The sequence below is a fragment of the Dendropsophus ebraccatus genome, chromosome 4 (assembly GCF_027789765.1).
Source record: "Dendropsophus ebraccatus isolate aDenEbr1 chromosome 4, aDenEbr1.pat, whole genome shotgun sequence".
NCBI classification, from domain to species: domain Eukaryota; kingdom Metazoa; phylum Chordata; class Amphibia; order Anura; family Hylidae; genus Dendropsophus; species Dendropsophus ebraccatus.
Window position 1 is genome coordinate 170,078,788 of NC_091457.1, and position 23,365 is coordinate 170,102,152.

General features: G+C 56.9%; 1 protein-coding gene across 3 annotated transcripts in view; it reads right to left on the reverse strand.

The window, feature by feature from the left end:
- The window catches only part of PTBP2 (polypyrimidine tract binding protein 2), a 52,730-nt gene extending 30,719 nt beyond the window's left edge, over window positions 1-22,011 (reverse strand). Inside the window, exons 1-3 of one of the 3 annotated variants that reach the window (XM_069967722.1) lie at window positions 21,895-22,011; window positions 10,263-10,293; window positions 178-253 (exon numbers count right to left, since the gene is read on the reverse strand). In XM_069967722.1, the coding sequence (XP_069823823.1) occupies window positions 178-253; window positions 10,263-10,293; window positions 21,895-21,902 (115 nt within the window). In that variant the 5' untranslated portion in view covers window positions 21,903-22,011. Of the gene's footprint in view, window positions 1-177; window positions 254-10,262; window positions 10,294-19,894; window positions 19,918-21,746; window positions 21,768-21,894 lie in introns of those variants that run through there. The other 2 variants (XM_069967723.1, XM_069967724.1) reach the window with 2 other exon arrangements.
- Between the last annotated feature and the right edge of the window lie 1,354 nt (window positions 22,012-23,365).

The following is a 23,365-nucleotide window of genomic DNA, read 5'->3' on the forward strand; positions in this document are numbered from 1 at the left end:
ACACAGAACGTTCCTGTACAGTGACAGCACACAGAGCACGGCAGCATCTGCCCATCTGGACGGTTAATGTGACATTATATATAACATGTAGAGCTACATGTTGGGCGACACGGCGTATAGTAACTCACAAGCTCCAGCGCCATCACTAGTGACCATCAATAGATAAGGTTTACTCACCTGTCACAACTATGCTGCTCATGTTAGAACTGGGACCATTAAGGACGCTTCCAGAAAGCAGCTCGTCAGAACCTCTCTAAAGGGGAGAGAAAGGTCAAAGGTTAGACAGCCGCCCCTGACAGTCTGGTGCATCATACATAGTACAGGGGTATATGTCACACGTGTGTATCAGTGCAGGCCGGGTGCTGTGACCCTCGTCAATCACTAGAATAAAGGGGTAGATAGACTCCACAGCCCACACTCTGCCACTCGGCTATACACTGCCAATATCAGCAATCGGCCTTACAATGGAAGCCTATGGGACTCCTTCCTGCTATACGGAATAGCCAGAGGTTCCATAGGCTCCCATTATTTTCCCGTACACTTCTTGTATTAGCGTCTGACGAAGAGACAGAGCCTGTGCTGCTGAACGCATCCGCCCCTTCATTCTAGCGATCAGCGGGGGTCTCAGCACCTGAACCCCAACAGATAAACACATCTGACAAGTCGCTAAGATATGTCAGAAGTTTTATTTCTTTTATAACAGTTACACTTTAAAATACTACACAGGTACAGAGACCGCAGCTCTTGTACACAGCTCGATAACATTCTGGTCACGCTTCTCTGCCCCTGCCCCATGCTGTACACTGGAGACCCGCTCTGTCCCCCCTGCCCCATGCTGTACACTGGAGACCCGCTCTGTCCCCCCTGCCCCCCCTGCCCCATGCTGTACACTGGAGACCCGCTCTGTCCCCCCTGCCCCATGCTGTACACTGGAGACCCGCTCTGTCCCCCCCTGCCCCATGCTGTACACTGGAGACCCGCTCTGTCCCCCCTGCCCCCCCTGCCCCATGCTGTACACTGGAGACCCGCTCTGTCCCCCTGCCCCATGCTGTACACTGGAGACCCGCTCTGTCCCCCCTGCCCCATGCTGTACACTGGAGACCCGCTCTGTCCCCCTGCCCCATGCTGTACACTGGAGACCAGCTCTGTCCCCCCTGCCCCATGCTGTACACTGGAGACCAGCTCTGTCCCCCCTGCCCCATGCTGTACACTGGAGACCCGCTCTGTCCCCCCTGCCCCATGCTGTACACTGGAGACCCGCTCTGTCCCCCTGCCCCATGCTGTACACTGGAGACCAGCTCTGTCCCCCCTGCCCATGCTGTACACTGGAGACCCGCTCTGTCCCCCATGCTGTACACTGGAGACCCGCTCTGTCCCCCCTGCCCCATGCTGTACACTGGAGACCCGCTCTGTCCCCCCTGCCCCATGCTGTACACTGGAGACCCGCTCTGTCCCCCCTGCCCCATGCTGTACACTGGAGACCAGCTCTGTCCCCCCTGCCCCATGCTGTACACTGGAGACCCGCTCTGTCCCCCATGCTGTACACTGGAGACCCGCTCTGTCCCCCCTGCCCCATGCTGTACACTAGAGACCCGCTCTGTCCCCCCTGCCCCCCCTGCTGTACACTGGAGACCCGCTCTGTCCCCCCTGCCCCCCCTGCTGTACACTGGAGACCCGCTCTGTCCCCCCTGCCCCCCCTGCTGTACACTGGAGACCCGCTCTGTCCCCCCTGCCCAATGCTGTACACTGGAGACCCGCTCTGTCCCCCCTGCCCCATGCTGTACACTGGAGACCCGCTCTGTCCCCCCTGCCCCATGCTGTACACTGGAGATCCGCTCTGTCCCCCCTGCCCCATGCTGTACACTGGAGACCCGCTCTGTCCCCCCTGCCCCATGCTGTACACTGGAGACCCGCTCTGTCCCCCCTGCTGTACACTGGAGATCCGCTCTGTCCCCCCTGCTGTACACTGGAGACCAGCTCTGTCCCCCCTGGCCCATGCTGTACACTGGAGACCCCGCTCTGTCCCCCCCTGCCCCATGCTGTACACTGGAGACCCGCTCTGTCCCCCCTGCCCCATGCTGTACACTGGAGACCAGCTCTGTCCCCCCCTGCCCCATGGCTGTACACTGGAGACCCGCTCTGTCCCCCATGCTGTACACTGGAGACCCGCTCTGTCCCCCCTGCCCCATGCTGTACACTGGAGACCCGCTCTGTCCCCCCTGCCCCATGCTGTACACTGGAGACCCGCTCTGTCCCCCCTGCCCCATGCTGTACACTGGAGACCAGCCTCTGTCCCCCTGCCCCATGCTGTACACTGGAGACCCGCTCTGTCCCCCATGCTGTACACTGGAGACCCGCTCTGTCCCCCCTGCCCCATGCTGTACACTAGAGACCCGCTCTGTCCCCCCTGCCCCCCCTGCTGTACACTGGAGACCCGCTCTGTCCCCCCTTGCCCCCCCTGCTGTACACTGGAGACCCCGCTCTGTCCCCCCTGCCCCCCCTGCTGTACACTGGAGACCCCGCTCTGTCCCCCCTGCCCCATGCTGTACACTGGAGACCCGCTCTGTCCCCCTGCCCCCTGCTGTACACTGGAGACCCGCTCTGTCCCCCCTGCCCCATGCTGTAACACTGGAGATCCGCTCTGTCCCCCTGCCCATGCTGTACACTGGAGACCCGCTCTGTCCCCCCTGCCCCATGCTGTACACTGGAGACCCGCTCTGTCCCCCCTGCTGTAACACTGGAGATCCGCTCTGTCCCTCCCTGCGTGTAGCACTGGAGACCCGCTCACTGTCCCCCCGGCTGTACACTGGAGACCCGCTCTGTCCCCACTGCCCCATGACTGTACACGTGGAGTACGCCGCTCTGTCCCCCCCTGCCCCATGCTGTACACTGGAAGAACCCATGCTGTCCCCCTGCACTCATGCTGTACACTAGGAGACCCACTACTGTCCACCCTGCTTGTACACTTGTAGCACCCGCTCTGTCCCCCTGCTGTACACTGGAGACCCGCTCTGTCCCCCCTGCTGTACACTGGAGACCCGCTCTGTCCCCCCTGCCCCATGCTGTACACTGGAGACCCGCTCTGTCCCCCCTGCCCCATGCTGTACACTGGAGACCCACTCTGTCCACCCTGCTGTACACTGGAGACCCGCTCTGTCCCCCCTGCTGTACACTGGAGACCCGCTCTGTCCCCCCTGCCCCATGCTGTACACTGGAGACCCGCTCTGTCCCCCCTGCTGTACACTGGAGATCCGCTCTGTCCCCCCCTGCCCCATGCTGTACACTGGAGACCCGCTCTGTCCCCCCTGCTGTACACTGGAGACCCGCTCTGTCCCCCCTGCTGTACACTGGAGACCCGCTCTGTCCCCCCTGCCCCATGCTGTACACTGGAGACCCGCTCTGTCCCCCCTGCTGTACACTGGAGACCCGCTCTGTCCCCCCTGCCCCATGCTGTACACTGGAGACCCGCTCTGTCCCCCCTGCCCCATGCTGTACACTGGAGACCCGCTCTGTCCCCCCTGCCCCATGCTGTACACTGGAGACCCGCTCTGTCCACCCTGCTGTACACTGGAAGACCCGCTCTGTCCACCCTGCCCCATGCTGCTACACTGGAGACCCGCTCTGTCCCCCCTGCCCCATGCTGTACACTGGAGACCCGCTCTGTCCCCCCTGCCCCATGCTGTACACTGGAGACCCCGCTCTGTCCCCCCTGCCCCATGCTGTACACTGGAGACCCGCTCTGACCCCCTGCTGTACACTGGAGACCCGCTCTGACCCCCTGCTGTACACTGGAGACCCCGCTCTGTCCCCCTGCCCCATGCTGTACACTGGAGACCCGCTCTGTCCCCCCTGCCCCATGCTGTACACTGGAGACCCGTCTGTCCCCCCCTGCCCCATGCTGTACACTGGAGACCCGCTCTGTCCCCCCTGCCCCATGCTGTACACTGGAGACCCGCTCTGTCCCCCCTGCTGTACACTAGAGACATGCTCTGTCCCCCCTGCCCCATGCTGTACACTGGAGACCCTCTCTGACCCCCTGCTGTACACTGGAGACCCGCTCTGTCCCCCCTGCTGTTACACTGGAGACCCGCTCTGTCCCCCCTGCCCCATGCTGTACACTGGAGACCCGCTCTGTCCCCCCTGGCCCCCATGCTGTACACGGAGACCCGCTCTGTCCCCCCTGCCCATGCTGTACACGGGAGACCCGCTCTGTCCCCCCTGCCCCATGCTGTACACTGGAGACCCACTCTGTCCCACCCTGCTGTACACTGGAGACCCGCTCTGTCCCCCCTGCTGTACCTGGAGACCCGCTCTTGTCCCCCCTGCTGTACACTGGAGACCCGCTCTGTCCCCCTGCTGTACACTGAGACCCGCTCTGTTCCCCCCTGCCCCATGCTTGTACACTGGAGACACCGCTCTGTCCCCCCCTGCTGTACCCTGGAGATCCGCTCGTCCCCCCTGCCCCATGCTGGTACACTTGAGACCTGCTCGGTCCCCTGCCCCATGCTGTACACTGGAGACCACTCTGTCCCCCCTGCTGTACACTGGATAGACCCGCTCTGTCCCCCCTGCTGTACACTGGAGAACCCGCTCTGATCCCCCCTGCCCATGCTGTACACTGAGAGACCCGCTCTGTCCCCCTGCCCCATGCTGTACACTGGAGACCCGCTCTGTCCCCCCTGCCCCATGCTGTACACTGGAGACCCGCTCTGTCCCCCCTGCCCCATGCTGTACACTGGAGACCCGCTCTGTCCCCCTGCTGTACACTGGAGACCCGCTCTGTCCCCCCCTGCCCCATGCTGTCACACTGGAGACCCGCTCTGTCCCCCCTGCCCCATGCTGTACACTGGAGACCCGCTCTGTCCCCCCCTGCCCCATGGCTGTACACTGGAGACCCGCTCTGTCCCCCCTGCCCATGCTGTACACTGGAGACCCGCTCTGACCCCTGCTGTACACTGGAGACCCGCTCTGTCCCCTGCCCATGCTGTACACTGGAGACCCGCTCTGTCCCCCCCATGCCCCATGCTGTACACTGGAAGACCCGCTCTGTCCCCCCTGCCCCATGCTGTACACGGGAGACCCGCTCTGTCCCCCCTGCCCCATGCTGTACACTGGAGACCCACTCTGTCCACCCTGCTGTACACTGGAGACCCGCTCTGTCCCCCCTGCTGTACACTGGAGACCCGCTCTGTCCCCCCTGCTGTACACTGGAGACCCGCTCTGTCCCCCCTGCCCCATGCTGTACACTGGAGACCCGCTCTGTCCCCCCTGCTGTACACTGGAGATCCGCTCTGTCCCCCCTGCCCCATGCTGTACACTTGAGACCTGCTCTGTCCCCCCTGCCCCATGCTGTACACTGGAGACCCACTCTGTCCCCCCTGCTGTACACTGGAGACCCGCTTTGTCCCCCCTGCTGTACACTGGAGACCCGCTCTGTCCCCCCTGCCCCATGCTGTACACTGGAGACCCGCTCTGACCCCCTGCTGTACACTGGAGACCCGCTCTGTCCCCCCTGCCCCATGCTGTACACTGGAGACCCGCTCTGTCCCCCCTGCCCCATGCTGTACACTGGAGACCCGCTCTGTCCCCCCTGCCCCATGCTGTACACTGGAGACCCGCTCTGTCCCCCCTGCTGTACACTGGAGACCCGCTCTGTCCCCCCTGCTGTACACTGGAGACCCGCTCTGTCCCCCCCTGCCCCATGCTGTACACTGGAGACCCGCTCTGTCCCCCCTGCCCCATGCTGTACACTGGAGACCCGCTCTGTCCCCCCCTGCCCCATGCTGTACACTGGAGACCCGCTCTGTCCCCCCTGCCCCATGCTGTACACTGGAGACCCGCTCTGACCCCCTGCTGTACACTGGAGACCCGCTCTGACCCCCTGCTGTACACTGGAGACCCGCTCTGTCCCCCCTGCCCCATGCTGTACACGGGAGACCCGCTCTGTCCCCCCTGCCCCATGCTGTACACTGGAGACCCGCTCTGTCCCCCCTGCCCCATGCTGTACACTGGAGACCCGCTCTGTCCCCCCTGCTGTACACTAGAGACCCGCTCTGTCCCCCCTGCCCCATGGAGATCGGCTAATAATTACAGACTGAAAACCATTTCTAAACATATCCAGAGTAAATTATCGAGCGATAAACTGTAAAAAAGTTTGTGCATTTTTATCAAGCGTGTAAATACATGTGCGTTTGTTTCCTTACTGACATGGTTGGTTTTGTTGCGTTTTATTTGCCCTTTACTACGTATTGTCCAGCCATGCCCTGACCCGCTGTGACATTAGTTTTGGCCCTCAGAAGCAATCTGTTGATTTCCTACAGCTGACCCGCCAACAGGAGAACAACAGAGGGGGGCTGACCACTGTATGGGGCACTACTGAGGGGGGGGACCACTGTATGGGGCACTACTGAGGGGGGGGGGACCACTGTATGGGGCACTACTGAGGGGGGGGATGACCACTGTATGGGGCACTACTGAGGGGGGGGGGGATGACCACTGTATGGGGCACTACTGAGGGGGGGGGGGATGACCACTGTATGGGGCACTACTTGAGGGGGGGGGGGGATGACCACTGTATGGGGCACTACTGAGGGGGGGGGGATGACCACTGTATGGGGCACTACTGAGGGGGGGGGGGGGATGACCACTGTATGGGGCACTACTGAGGGGGGGGATGACCACTGTATGGGGCACTACTGAGGGGGGGGGATGACCACTGTATGGGGCACTACTGAGGGGGGGGGGGGGGATGACCACTGTATGGGGCACTACTGAGGGGGGGATGACCACTGTATGGGGCACTACTGAGGGGGGATGACCACTGTATGGGGCACTACTGAGGGGGGGATGACCACTGTATGGGGCACTACTGAGGGGGGGGGATGACCACTGTATGGGGCACTACTGAGGGGGGGGGGATGACCACTGTATGGGGCACTACTGAGGGGGGGATGACCACTGTATGGAGCACTACTGAGGGGGGGATGACCACTGTATGGGGCACTACTGAGGGGGGGGGATGACCACTGTATGGGGCACTACTGAGGGGGGGATGACCACTGTATGGAGCACTACTGAGGGGGGGGATGACCACTGTATGGGGCACTAATGAGGGGGGGGGGGAAACCACTGTATGGGGCACTACTGAGGGGGGGGGGATGACCACTATGGGGCACTACTGAGGGGGGGATGACCACTGTATGGAGCACTACTGAGGGGGGGATGACCACTGTATGGGGCACTACTGAGGGGGGGGATGACCACTGTATGGGGCACTAATGAGGGGGGGGGGAATGACCACTGTATGGGGCACTACTGAGGGGGGGATGACCACTGTATGGGGCACTAATGAGGGGGGGGGGGAATGACCACTGTATGGGGCACTACTGAGGGGGGGGATGACCACTATGGGGCACTACTGAGGGGAGGATGACCACTGTATGGAGCACTACTGAGGGGGGGATGACCACTGTGTGGGGCACTACTGAGGGGGGGATGACCACTGTATGGGGCACTACTGAGGGGGGGATGACCACTGTATGGGGCACTACTGAGGGGGGGATGACCACTGTATGGGGCACTACTGAGGGGGGGGATGACCACTGTATGGGGCACTACTGAGGGGGGGGGGATGACCACTGTATGGGGCACTACTGAGGGGGGGGGGGGATGACCACTGTATGGGGCACTACTGAGGGGGGGGATGACCACTGTATGGGGCACTACTGAGGGGGGGGATGACCACTGTATGGGGCACTACTGAGGGGGGGATGACCACTGTATGGGGCACTACTGAGGGGGGGGGGATGACCACTGTATGGGGCACTACTGAGGGGGGGGATGACACTGTATGGGGCACTACTGAGGGGGGGGGATGACCACTGTATGGGGCACTACTGAGGGGGGGGGGGGGATGACCACTGTATGGGGCACTACTGAGGGGGGGATGACCACTGTATGGAGCACTACTGAGGGGGGGATGACCACTGTATGGGGCACTACTGAGGGGGGGGATGACCACTGTATGGGGCACTACTGAGGGGGGGGATGACCACTGTATGGGGCACTACTGAGGGGGGGGGGATGACCACTGTATGGGGCACTACTGAGGGGGGGGGATGACCACTGTATGGGGCACTACTGAGGGGGGGGGATGACCACTGTATGGGGCACTACTGAGGGGGGGGATGACCACTGTATGGGGCACTACTGAGGGGGGGGGGGGATGACCACTGTATGGGGCACTACTGAGGGGGGGATGACCACTGTATGGAGCACTACTGAGGGGGGGATGACCACTGTATGGGGCACTAATGAGGGGGGGGGGAAACCACTGTATGGGGCACTACTGAGGGGGGGGATGACCACTATGGGGCACTACTGAGGGGGGGATGACCACTGTATGGAGCACTACTGAGGGGGGATGACCACTGTATGGGGCACTACTGAGGGGGGGATGACCACTGTATGGGGCACTAATGAGGGGGGGGAATGACCACTGTATGGGGCACTACTGAGGGGGGGGATGACCACTGTATGGGGCACTAATGAGGGGGGGGGGGGAATGACCACTGTATGGGGCACTACTGAGGGGGGGATGACCACTATGGGGCACTACTGAGGGGAGGATGACCACTGTATGGAGCACTACTGAGGGGGGGATGACCACTGTGTGGGGCACTACTGAGGGGGGGATGACCACTGTATGGGGCACTACTGAGGGGGGGATGACCACTGAGGGGGGGGGGGGTGACCACTTTATGGAGCACTACTGGGGGGGGTGACCACTTTATGGAGCACTACTGGGGGGGAGGTGTGACCACTGTATGGAGCACTACTGGGGGGGAGGGGCGGGGGGTGACCACTGTATGGAGAACTACTTGGGGGGGGGGGGGGGGGTGAGACTTGTGAGCAGCCGCACCGTGCAGTCACCTCTCTTATTCCTGAGGATTATGAGCGGCCGGATCGTGCAGTGACCCCTCTTATTTCTGAGGCTTATGAGCAGCCGCACCGTGCAGTCACCCTTCTTATTCCTGAGCCTTATGAGCGGCCTCACAGTGCAGTCACCTCTCTTATTCCTGAGGATTATGAGCGGCCGGATCGTGCAGTCACCTCTCTTATTCCTGAGCCTTATGAGCGGCCTCACAGTGCAGTCACCTCTCTTATTCCTGAAGCTTATGAGCAGCCGCACCATGCAGTCACCTCTCTTATTCCTGAGGCTTATGAGCAGCCGCACCATGCAGTCACCTCTCTTATTCCTGAGGCTTATGAGCAGCCGCACCATGCAGTCACCTCTCTTATTCCTGAGGCTTATGAGCAGCCGCACCATGCAGTCACCTCTCTTATTCCTGAGGCTTATGAGCAGCCGCACCATGCAGTCACCTCTTATTCCTGAGGATTATGAGCGGCCGGATCGTGCAGTCACCGCTCTTATTCCTGAAGCTTATGAGCAGCCGCACCATGCAGTCACCTCTCTTATTCCTGAGGCTTATGAGCAGCAGCACCATGCAGTCACCTCTCTTATTTCTGAGGATTATGAGCAGCCGCACCATGCAGTCACCTCTCTTATTCCTGAGGCTTATGAGCAGCCGCACCATGCAGTCACCTCTCTTATTCCTGAGGATTATGAGCAGCCGCACCATGCAGTCACCTCTCTTATTCCTGAGGCTTATGAGCAGCCGCACCATGCAGTCACCTCTCTTATTCCTGAAGCTTATGAGCAGCCGCACCATGCAGTCACCTCTCTTATTCCTGAGGATTATGAGCGGCCGGAGCGTGCAGTGACCCCTCTTATTGCTGAGTCTTATGCGCGGCCACACTCTGCAGTTACCCCTCTTATTACTGAGGATTATGAGCGGTTGCACCGTGCAGTCACCTCTTATTCCTGAGGATTATGAGCAGCCACACCGCGCAGTCACCTCTCTTATTGTTAGGGATTATGAGTGGACGCACTGTGCAGTGACCTCTCTTATTGCCTAGGGCTTTGAGTGGCCGCACCTCGTAGTCACCCCTCTTATTGCTAAGGATTATGAGCGGTCGCACTGTGCAGTCACTCCTGTTATTTAGATTGTGAGCCCTAATGGGGACAGGGATCAAAATTGTCCAACTATGTAAAGTGCAGTAGACTACAATCTCTAGTAGTGTCACACCACTGACACCCATACTCTAGTAGTGAGATAAAGTTGCGTCAGGTATGTGGCACACATGTAATGAGGAGAATGAGGCTCCATACACAGAAGAACCAAGGACACAGGACAGCTTACCTTAACGCCCACTGCAACATCAGTAACAATGCTGTAACAAGAGAAAAGAAAGGAACTTTTAAACAGTGAATGTTGTATAGATTATTACTGATCACACATACGAAGCAATTAAGTGATCATAAATAAAGGGGGTGGCCATCTTGGCTGAAATACTTATCACAGCATTTTGTGACATGCTTTACAACAAGCCTAGGAATTAGCAAATTTACAGTAGGAACAAAGCAAAGCAATTTGGGCTGTGGGGCTTTGAAGCGTTCTCAGCTCCGTACCCCTACTCCCCTGGATGGGATCCATCTTTCCCCAGCACCTGGGGAGGAGCGGCATGGAGTGCAGCACACTTCAAAGCCCTGCAGACTGATGAACAGAACGCTTCTTTCCTACTGTAAATTAGCTCATCTATAAACAAGCTCCATGGACAGTCTTGGAAGGGACTAGACTGAAGCTGACCTCGTTGATTCTATGGGAGAGTTTGTGGGGCATGCTCTGTGACCGATGCAGAGAGAGGAGGAGGCTGAGCTCAGAGCACATTCCCTTTTATGGTATGTGCACGCTGAGGTATTCTCACAGATAACTTGCTGTGGATTCTGCCACTCGTCCCCGCTTCACTCTCCGCCCGCCCCATATGACATGTCCATTCTTGGGGCAGACAGCGGAATTTGCCTGAGCATAAAATGGAGCCTATGGGACAGGCAGAGTAAAGCGGGAGCACGCAGGGATGAGCGGCAGAATCCACGGCTAGTTGTCTGCAATATTTCCTCAGTGTGCACACACTCTAATAAACAACTAGTTAGTAGTAGAGAGAAATGTCTGCGCCCCCCAAAAAAAACCTTCATTATAACAGCCAAACCAGGGTAACAGTCATTACAGCCAACGACACATAAATCAATAGTACAAGCAAATATAAGAAATAAGTAATATATCTTATCAGACAGAAATGCCTCTTCTGTTAAAAGCCCCACCCCCCGAATAGCTAAACTGTCCTGTACTCTAAGGGTCCTATTACAAGGAGCGAATGTTAACGATTAACAAACGTAAATGAGATTGTTTATCATTAACCTGAAATCGTTCACCATATTACACAGAATGATCGTCGTTCGGTACGATCGTTATTGCGTTACTATGATCGTTTATTCCTTCTGATCCCAGCAACACAATGAACAATGCGCTATTACACTGAACGATAAGTGAAAAAAAAATGCAGAACTTGGGTAAATGTGGAATTACAGCGAACGATTAGCGATAATTTTAGGTTCTAAATCGACAACCTACCAGAGGGTATGAGAGCGAGGTTTTACATGCCCCAATACAGGACCATACAAAGACACAAACGAGCACTGACCAGCAAGATTGGCGCTCGCCCACAGTGCCTTTACAAGGCCTGATAAGTCACAGTGCTGGGTTCACGTGTGCACTAACAGTTATCAGCCACGGTCCCCTGTATATAGGGAAATATGTGGCCAATAAGGATACGGTTTTACGGTCACGCTGATCCCTGGCAATTTTATACAGGCTGATCAACCAAATGGGCATTCCTAGGAACGCTCCTTGCAGGTAAATCGCCCTGTGGAAAAGGGATTAAAGGCAGAAATCGGCTGAAGAATGGCATATACAAGAATAATGGCTGGTGTGCAAATGGATCAAACAGGCAGAACTGATCGGCAATAAGCAGGACATAAGGGTGTGTTCACACTATGGAATCATTGAGGAATTTCAAGTGGAGTTTGCGTCAGTGTCTGCTTGAAATTCTGCAGTTCCATTAATTCCATGGGATTTGTAAGACTGTGCTCGAGGAATCCCATGGAATCAAATGGGATAGCAGAATTTCAAGCAGAGACTGTGGCGCAAACTCCATTCGAAATCCCATGCCATTTCCGAAGTGTGAACACACCCTAAAGGAGCAGTTCTGCAATATACTACAGATACTGGGCCCACGGGAGAAACCCATCCCTACAATATACTGCAGATACTGGGACCACAGCACAGAGACCCAGCCCTACAATATACTGCAGATACTGGGCCCACAGGTGAGACACATCCCTACAATATACTGCAGATACTGGGCCCACAGGTGAGACCCATCCCTACAATATACTGCAGATACTGGGCCCACAGGACAGACCCATCCCTACAATATACTGCAGATACTGGGCCCACGGGAGAAACCCATCCCTACAATATACTGCAGATACTGGGCCCACAGGTGAGACCCATCCCTACAATATACTGCAGATACTGGGCCCACAGGACAGACCCATCCCTACAATATACTGCAGATACTGGGCCCACAGGAGAGACCCATCCATACAATATACTGCAGATACTGGGCCCACAGCACAGAGACCCATCCCTACAATATACTGCAGATACTGGGCCCACAGCACAGAGACCCATCCCTACAATATACTGCAGATACTGGGCCCACAGGAGAGACACATCCCTACAATATACTGCAGATACTGGGCCCACAGGACAGACCCATCCATACAATATACTGCAGATACTGGGCCCACAGCACAGAGACCCATCCCTACAATATACTGCAGATACTGGGCCCACAGGAGAGACCCATCCCTACAATATACTGCAGATACTGGGCCCACAGCACAGAGACCCATCCCTACAATATACTGCAGATACTGGGCCCACAGCACAGAGACCCATCCCTACAATATACTGCAGATACTGGGCCCACAGGAGAGACCCATCCCTACAATATACTGCAGATACTGGGCCCACAGAGAGACCCATCCCTACAATATACTGCAGATACTGGGCCCCACAGGAGAGACCCATCCCTACAATATACTGCAGATACTGGGCCCACAGCACAGAGACCCATCCCTACAATATACTGCAGATACTGGGCCCACAGCACAGACCCATCCCTACAATATACTGCAGATACTGGGCCCACAGGAGAGACCCATCCCTACAATATACTGCAGATACTGGGCCCACAGGAGAGACCCATCCCTACAATATACTGCAGATACTGGGCCCACAGCACAGAGACCCATCCCTACAATATACTGCAGATACTGGGCCCACAGGAGAGACCCATCCCTACAATATACTGCAGATACTGGGCCCACAGCACAGAGACCCATCCCTACAATATACTGCAGATACTGGCCCACAGGAGAGACCCATCCCTACAATATACTGCAGATACTGGGCCCACAGCACAGAGACCCATCCCTACAATATACTGCAGATACTGGGCCCACAGGAGAGACCCATCCCTACAATATACTGCATATACTGGGCCCACAGCACAGAGACCCATCCCTACAATATACTGCAGATACTGGGCCCACAGCACAGAGACCCATCCCTACAATATACTGCAGATACTGGGCCCACAGGAGAGACCCATCCCTACAATATACTGCAGATACTGGGCCCACAGGAGAGACCCATCCCTACAATATACTGCAGATACTGGGCCCACAGGAGAGAGACCCATCCCTACAATATACTGCATATACTGGGCCCACAGGAGAGACCCATCCCTACAATATACTGCAGATACTGGGCCCACAGGAGAGACCCATCCCTACAATATACTGCAGATACTGGGCCCACAGCACAGAGACCCATCCCTACAATATACTGCAGATACTGGGCCCACAGCACAGAGACCCATCCCTACAATATACTGCAGATACTGGGCCCACAGGAGAGACCCATCCCTACAATATACTGCAGATACTGGGCCCACAGGAGAGACCCATCCCTACAATATACTGCAGATACTGGGCCCACAGCACAGAGACCCATCCCCTACAATATACTGCAGATACTGGGCCCACAGCACAGAGACCCATCCCTACAATATACTGCAGATACTGGGCCCACAGGAGAGACCCATCCCTACAATATACTGCAGATACTGGGCCCACAGCACAGAGACCCATCCCTACAATATACTGCAGATACTGGGCCCACAGGAGAGAGACCCATCCCTACAATATACTGCAGATACTGGGCCCACAGGAGAGACCCATCCCTACAATATACTACAGATACTGGGCCTACAGCACAGAGACCCATCCCTACAATATACTGCAGATACTGGGCCCACAGCACAGAGACCCATCCCTACAATATACTGCAGATACTGGGCCCACAGGAGAGACCCATCCCTACAATATACTGCAGATACTGGGCCCACAGGAGAGAGACCCATCCCTACAATATACTACAGATACTGGGCCCACAGGAGAGACCCATCCCTACAATATACTGCAGATACTGGGCCCACAGGAGACAGACCCATCCCTACAATATACTGCAGATACTGGGCCCACAGGAGAGAGACCCATCCCTACAAAATACAGCAGATACTGGGCCCACAGGAGAGACCCATCCCTACAATATACTGCAGATACTGGGCCCACAGCACAGAGACCCATCCCTACAATATACTGCAGATACTGGGCCCACAGGACAGACCCATCCCTACAATATACTGCAGATACTGGGCCCACAGGAGAGACCCATCCCTACAATATACTGCAGATACTGGGCCCACAGCACAGAGACCCATCCCTACAATATACTGCAGATACTGGGCCCACAGCACAGAGACCCATCCCTACAATATACTGCAGATACTGGGCCCACAGGAGAGACCCATCCCTACAATATACTGCAGATACTGGGCCCACAGCACAGAGACCCATCCCTACAATATACTGCAGATACTGGGCCCACAGGAGAGACCCATCCCTACAATATACTGCAGATACTGGGCCCCACAGCACAGAGACCCATCCCTACAATATACTGCAGATACTGGGCCCACAGGAGAGACCCATCCCTACAATATACTGCAGATACTGGGCCCACAGGAGAGACCCATCCCTACAATATACTGCAGATACTGGGCCCACAGGAGAGAGACCCATCCCTACAATATACTGCATATACTGGGCCCACAGGAGAGAGACCCATCCCTACAATATACTGCAGATACTGGGCCCACAGGAGAGAGACCCATCCCTACAATATACTGCAGATACTGGGCCCACAGGAGAGACCCATCCCTACAATATACTGCATATACTGGGCCCACAGCACAGAGACCCATCCCTACAATATACTGCAGATACTAGGCCCACAGCACAGAGACCCATCCCTACAATATACTGCAGATACTAGGCCCACAGCACAGAGACCCATCCCTACAATATACTGCAGATACTAGGCCCACAGCACAGGACCCATCCCTACAATATACTGCAGATACTGGGCCCACCAGGAGAGACCCATCCCTACAATATACTGCAGATACTGGGCCCACAGCACAGAGACCCATCCCTACAATATACTGCAGATACTGGGCCACAGCACAGAGACCCATCCCTACAATATACTGCAGATACTGGGCCCACAGGAGAGACCCAACCCTACAATATACTGCAGATACTGGGCCCACAGCACAGAGACCCATCCCTACAATATACTGCAGATACTGGGCCCACAGGAGAGAGACCCATCCCTACAATATACTGCAGATACTGGGCCCACAGGAGAGACCCATCCCTACAATATACTGCAGATACTGGGCCCACAGGAGAGACCCATCCCTACAATATACTGCAGATACTGGGCCCACAGGAGAGACCCATCCCTACAATATACTGCAGATACTGGGCCCACAGGAGAGACCCATCCCTACAATATACTGCAGATACTGGGCCCACAGGAGAGACCCATCCCTACAATATACTGCAGATACTGGGCCCACAGGAGAGAGACCCATCCCTACAATATACTACAGATACTGGGCCCACAGGAGAGAGACCGATCACTACAATATACTGCAGATACTGGGCCCATAGCACAGAGACCCATCCCTACAATATACTGCAGATACTGGGCCCACAGCACAGAGACCCATCCCTACAATATACTGCAGATACTGGGCCCACAGGAGAGACCCATCCCTACAATATACTGCAGATACTGGGCCCACAGGAGAGACCCATCCCTACAATATACTGCAGATACTGGGCCCACAGGAGAGACCCATCCCTACAATATACTGCAGATACTGGGCCCACAGGAGAGACCCATCCCTACAATATACTGCAGATACTGGGCCCACAGGAGAGAGACCCATCCCTACAATATACTGCAGATACTGGGCCCACAGCACAGAGACCCATCCCTACAATATACTGCAGATACTGGGCCCACAGGAGAGACCCATCCCTACAATATACTGCAGATACTGGGCCCACAGGAGAGACCCATCCCTACAATATACTGCAGATACTGGGCCCACAGGAGAGAGACCCATCCCTACAATATACTGCAGATACTGGGCCCACAGGAGAGACCCATCCCTACAATATACTGCAGATACTGGGCCCACAGGAGAGAGACCCATCCCTACAATATACTGCAGATACTGGGCCCACAGGAGAGACCCATCCCTACAATATACTGCAGATACTGGGCCCACAGCACAGAGACCCATCCCTACAATATACTGCAGATACTGGGCCCACAGCACAGACCCATCCCTACAATATACTGCAGATACTGGGCCCACAGGAGAGACCCATCCCTACAATATACTGCAGATACTGGGCCCACAGGAGAGACCCATCCCTACAATATACTGCAGATACTGGGCCCACAGGAGAGACCCATCCCTACAATATACTGCAGATACTGGGCCCAGAGGAGATAGACCCATCCCTACAATATACTGCAGATACTGGGCCCACAGGAGAGACCCATCCCTACAATATACTGCAGATACTGGGCCCACAGGAGAGACCCATCCCTACAATATACTGCAGATACTGGGCCCACAGCACAGAGACCCATCCCTACAATATACTGCAGATACTGGGCCCACAGGAGAGAGACCCATCCTACAATATACTGCAGATACTGGGCCCACAGGAGAGACCCATCCCTACAATATACTGCAGATACTGGGCCCACAGGAGAGACCCATCCCTACAATATACTGCAGATACTGGGCCCACAGCACAGAGACCCATCCCTACAATATACTGCAGATACTGGGCCCACAGCACAGAGACCCATCCCTACAATATACTGCAGATACTGGGCCCACAGCACAGAGACCCATCCCTACAATATACTGCAGATACTGGGCCCACAGCACAGAGACCCATCCCTACAATATACTGCAGATACTGGGCCCACAGGAGAGACCCATCCCTACAATATACTGCAGATACTGGGCCCACAGCACAGAGACCCATCCCTACAATATACTGCAGATACTGGGCCCACAGGAGAGAGACCCATCCCTACAATATACTGCAGATACTGGGCCCACAGGAGAGACCCATCCCTACAATATACTGCAGATACTGGGCCCACAGGAGAGACCCATCCCTACAATATACTGCAGATACTGGGCCCACAGCACAGAGACCCATCCCTACAATATACTGCAGATACTGGGCCCACAGCACAGAGACCCATCCCTACAATATACTGCAGATACTGGGCCCACAGCACAGAGACCCATCCCTACAATATACTGCAGATACTGGGCCCACAGCACAGAGACCCATCCCTACAATATACTGCAGATACTGGGCCCACAGGAGAGACCCATCCCTACAATATACTGCAGATACTGGGCCCACAGGAGAGACCCATCCCTACAATATACTGCAGATGTAAAAATAAATGCCAATGAGCAGAAGCCATTTCCCACTGACCTACAAAAAGACAAAAAAAAATTAAATGCACGAAATGGGGAAAGTGCTACAAAAACACAAGAAAGCTGGTGATTGCTGAGGCGGCACGTCACAAGAGGACGGTGAGAAGGCCGGGAGCCATCAGAACTGCAGCATCGGAGTGCAGGGACATAAAGCTGAATGATCTCCACCATGCTGCATCTATGAGGGCGGATGCTCTGGTCACAATAAGCAGCGACCCCCTCCCCCGCTCCATCATCAGACACAGCCATGTAATATGCTGACTGCTCCCTGGACCAACGCCAGGAAACAAATGACCAATTCCATATGGCTGAAACTTCCACCGCCAGACTGTCCGCTAACAAAGCCTCTCTTCTCTTATGTCTAGAACTACTGAGCGTCAAAGTAAACAGAGTAAACCAGGAGATTACACAGAGAATGTGCTAAAAGCTGATGGCAGATCCAAGTGACCATAAGACTACTGTTTCATTATACACCGGCTACTAAACAACAGGTCCAAGGAAGCCAGAGATAATGACTGGGACCCGGCGGAGGGACGATGAGAAGGCGCCGGGACCCAGCGGAGGGACGACGAGAAGGCGCCGGGACCCAGCGGAGGGACGGCGAGAAGGCGCCGGGACCCAGCGGAGGGACGGCGAGAAGGCGCCGGGACCCAGCGGAGGGACGGCGAGAATAAGTGTATATTAGAAATTTGTATAACTTTTGGGGGAAAATGCAATACCTTAAAATTTTCCACCCCTTTAACATCGGTCTGTTCATTCTTTAGCGCGGACAGAGCAGGAGCGCGCACCTCCCATAGACTCCCATTATGAACGGGAGGCTAACGGCATTCCGCCGCAGAATTCCACTAGTTTTGCTCAGTGGGAACGGGGCCTTACATGGGGTAACAATAACCTATTGTCAGGAAATAAGGCCTTCAGACCAATGTATATCATCCCAAGCCACTGTTATGGTAACTCTGCCCTAAGGTGTACGGCACCTCAATAACATATACAGCTGCGTACACCCCAACCTTACAGAACAGGCTGCAGATGTAATAGGAACAAGGCCCAATGTCGCAAATATCTATAGGGTACGATTGTAAGGTCACCCAGGGAGGCTTTGTTTCCCCACCGCCCAGCCCCCACCTCATTAAGATGCATTTTAATAGGGAATCCAGGGGGAGAGACACCATCAGCCATTCACAATGGTGATTTTTAAGTAGGGGGGGGGGGGTCCCAATAACCCAACCCCCCCCCCCATATCCATGGTATCAGAGTCACTACTGCCCACAGTCCTCACCCATAGACCCTGGCATCAGTCAGTACCTCACCCATAGACCCTGGCATCAGTCAGTACCTCACCCATAGACCCTGGCATCAGTCAGTACCTCACCCATAGACCCTGGCATCAGTCAGTACCTCACCCATAGACCCTGGCATCAGTCAGTACCTCACCCATAGACCCTGGCATCAGTCAGTACCTCACCCATAGACCCTGGCATCAGTCAGTACCTCACCCATAGACCCTGGCATCAGTCAGTACCTCACCCATAGACCCTGGCATCAGTCAGTACCTCACCCATAGACCCTGGCATCAGTCAGTACCTCACCCATAGACCCTGGCATCAGTCAGTACCTCACCCATGGGCCCTGGCATCAGTCAGTACCTCACCCATGGACCCTGGCATCAGTCAGTACCTCACTCTTTATTTAGGTTCTATCTGGGAGATTTATCAGACATGGTGTAAAGTGACACAGGCTCAGTCACCCCCGGCAACCAATCAGATTCCACCTTTTATTCCTCACAGACTCTTTTGAAAATGAGAGATGGAATCTGATTGGTTGCCGGGGGTGACTGAGCCAGTGTCACTATACACCATGTCTGATAAATCTCCTCCAATGTTCATATTATTAATAAGTGATGAATTATTACCCACTAGATCCAGAGATTACCAGGGGGCCAGAGCTCTCCACACACCGCGACCACCAGTCACCGACTAAGGAGGCCAACGCCGCCAGTCCTCACCCCGGGGCCCTCCTCCTCTCCCCGCACACAGGGGCCCTCTCCCTCCTCCTCCTCTCCCCGCACACAGGGGCCCTCGCCCTCCTCCTCCTCTCCCCGCACACAGGGGCCCTCTCCCTCCTCCTCCTCTCCCCGCACACAGGGGCCCTCGCCCCCCTCCTCTCCCCGCACACAGGGGCCCCCCTCCTCCTCTCCCCGCACACAGGGGCCCTCGCCCTCCTCCTCCTCTCCCCGCACACAGGGGCCCTCGCCCTCCTCCTCTCCCCGCACACAGGGGGCCCTCGCCCTCCTCCTCTCCCCGCACACAGGGGCCCTCCTCCTCTCCCCGCACACAGGGGCCCTCGCCCTCCTCCTCTCCCCGCACACAGGGGCCCTCGCCCTCCTCCTCTCCCCGCACAAAGGGGCCCTCGCCCTCCTCCTCTCCCCGCACACAGGGGCCCTCGCCCTCCTCTCCCTCCTCTCCCCGCACACAGGGGCCCTCGCCCTCCTCGCCCTCCTCTCCCCGCACACAGGGGCCCTCGCCCTCCTCTCCCCGCACACAGGGGCCCTCGCCCCCCTCCTCTCCCCGCACACAGGGGCCCTCGCCCTCCTCTCCCCGCACACAGGGGGCCCTCGCCCTCCTCCTCTCCCCGCACACAGGGGCCCTCGCCCTCCTCCTCTCCCCGCACACAGGGGCCCTCGCCCTCCTCCTCTCCCCGCACACAGGGGCCCTCGCCCTCCTCCTCTCCCCGCACACAGGGGCCCTCGCCCTCCTCCTCTCCCCGCACACAGGGGCCCTCGCCCTCCTCCTCTCCCCGCACACAGGGGCCCTCGCCCTCCTCCTCCTCTCCCAGCACACAGGGGCCCTCGCCCTCCTCCTCTCCCCGCACACAGGGGCCCTCGCCCTCCTCCTCTCCCCGCACACAGGGGCCCTCGCCCTCCTCCTCTCCCCGCACACAGGGGCCCTCGCCCTCCTCCTCTCCCCGCACACAGGGGCCCTCCTCCTCTCCCCGCACACAGGGGCCCTCGCCCTCCTCATCTCCCCGCACACAGGGGCCCTCGCCCCCCTCCTCTCCCCGCACACAGGGGCCCTCGCCCTCCTCCTCTCCCCGCACACAGGGGCCCTCGCCCTCCTCCTCTCCCCGCACACAGGGGCCCTCGCCCTCCTCCTCTCCCCGCACACAGGGGCCCTCGCCCTCCTCCTCTCCCCGCACACAGGGGCCCTCGCCCTCCTCCTCTCCCCGCACACAGGGGCCCTCGCCCTCCTCCTCTCCCCGCACACAGGGGCCCTCGCCCTCCTCCTCCTCTCCCAGCACACAGGGGCCCTCGCCCTCCTCCTCTCCCCGCACACAGGGGCCCTCGCCCTCCTCCTCTCCCCGCACACAGGGGCCCTCGCCCCCCTCCTCTCCCCGCACACAGGGGCCCTCGCCCTCCTCCTCTCCCCGCACACAGGGGCCCTCCTCCTCTCCCCGCACACAGGGGCCCTCGCCCTCCTCATCTCCCCGCACACAGGGGCCCTCGCCCTCCTCCTCTCCCCGCACACAGGGGCCCTCGCCCTCCTCATCTCCCCGCACACAGGGGCCCTCGCCCTCCTCCTCTCCCCGCACACAGGGGCCCTCGCCCTCCTCATCTCCCCGCACACAGGGGCCCTCGCCCTCCTCCTCTCCCCGCACACAGGGGCCCTCGCCCTCCTCCTCTCCCCGCACACAGGGGCCCTCGCCCTCCTCCTCTCCCCGCACACAGGGGCCCTCGCCCTCCTCTCCCCGCACACAGGGGCCCTCACCCGGCCGCCGCTGTCTCTCCTCACACCTTCCCGCCATAACGGGACACACAGGGTCCTGAGGTAAAGTCACGCCCCGCACACCCGCCGCCCACAGACGGGCCCAGCCCGGTCCCCCTCACCCCCACGGCCTCGGGCCACAATCACGTACCCGTCCATTGCCGGATTGGTCGCCACTCCTTATGTGAGCCGAAAGTGCACCTCCGCCGCCGACTCCACGTATAAACAAAATGGCGCCGCCCGATGGGCCGGGAATAGCCGAGCCGAATGATGACACTGTACGGAAATTACCGAGTGCCAGGGGAGCCGAACATAACACTGTACGGAAATTACCGAGTGCTGGGCGAGCCGAACATAACACTGTACGGAAATTACCCAGTGCTGGGCGAGACGAACATAACACTGTACGGAAATTACCGAGTGCTGGGCGAGCCGAACATGAAACTGTACGGAAATTAACGAGTGCTGGGCGAGCTGAATATGACACTTTACGGAAATTACCGAATATGGTGCCAGGAGGGACGAATCCCGTGAAGGGGACTGAAGCTGTCTGGAGTCTGAGGGGAAAATGTGTCGAGGAGATGTATGAGTGCTTACTCTGTGTGTGGGCTGTATGAGTGTGTACTCTGTGTGGGGTTGTATAAATGTGTGTACTGTGTGTGGGGTTGTATGAGTGTGTACTCTGTGAGATGTGTATGAGTGCTTACTCTGTGTGTGGGCTGTATGAGTGTGTACTCTGTGTGGGGTTGTATGAGTGTGTACTGTGTGTGGGGTTGTATGAGTGTGTATTCTGTGAGGGGTGTATGAGTGTGTACTCTGTGAGGGGTGTATTAGTGTGTACTCTGTGAGGGGTGTATGAGTGTGTACTCTGTGAGATGTGTATGAGTGTGTACTCTGTGAGATGTGTATGAGTGTGTACTCTGTGTGGGGGTGTATGAGTGTGTACTCTGTGAGGGGTGTAGGAGTGTGTACTCTGTGAGGGGTGTATGAGTGTGTACTCTGTGTGGGGGTGTATGAGTGTGTACTCTGTGTGGGGGTGTATGAGTGTGTACTCTGTGAGGGGGTGTATGAGTGTGTACTCTGTGAGGGGGTGTATGAGTGTGTACTCTGTGAGAGGTGTGTGAGTGTGTACTCTGTGAGGGGTGTATGAGTGTGTACTCTGTGAGGGGTGTATGACTGTGTACTGTGTAGGGGGTGTATGAGTGTGTATTCTGTGAGGGGTGTATAAGTGTCTACTCTGTGAGATGTGTATGAGTGTGTACTCTGTGTGGGCTGTATGAGTGTGTACTCTGTGAGAGGTGTATGAGTGTGTACTCTGTGTGGGGGTGTATGAGTGTGTACTCTGTGAGGGGTGTATGAGTGTGTACTCTGACTGTGAGGGGGTGTATGAGTGTGTACTCTGTGAGATGTGTATGAGTGTGTAGTCTGTGAGATGTGTATGAGTGTGTGCTCTGTGTGGGGGTGTATGAGTGTGTACTCTGTGAGGGGTGTATGACTGTGTACTCTGTGAGGGGTGTATGACTGTGTACTGTGTAGGGGGTGTATGAGTGTGTATTCTGTGAGGGGTGTGTACTCTGTGTGGGGGTGTATGAGTGTGTACTCTGTGTGGGGGTGTATGAGTT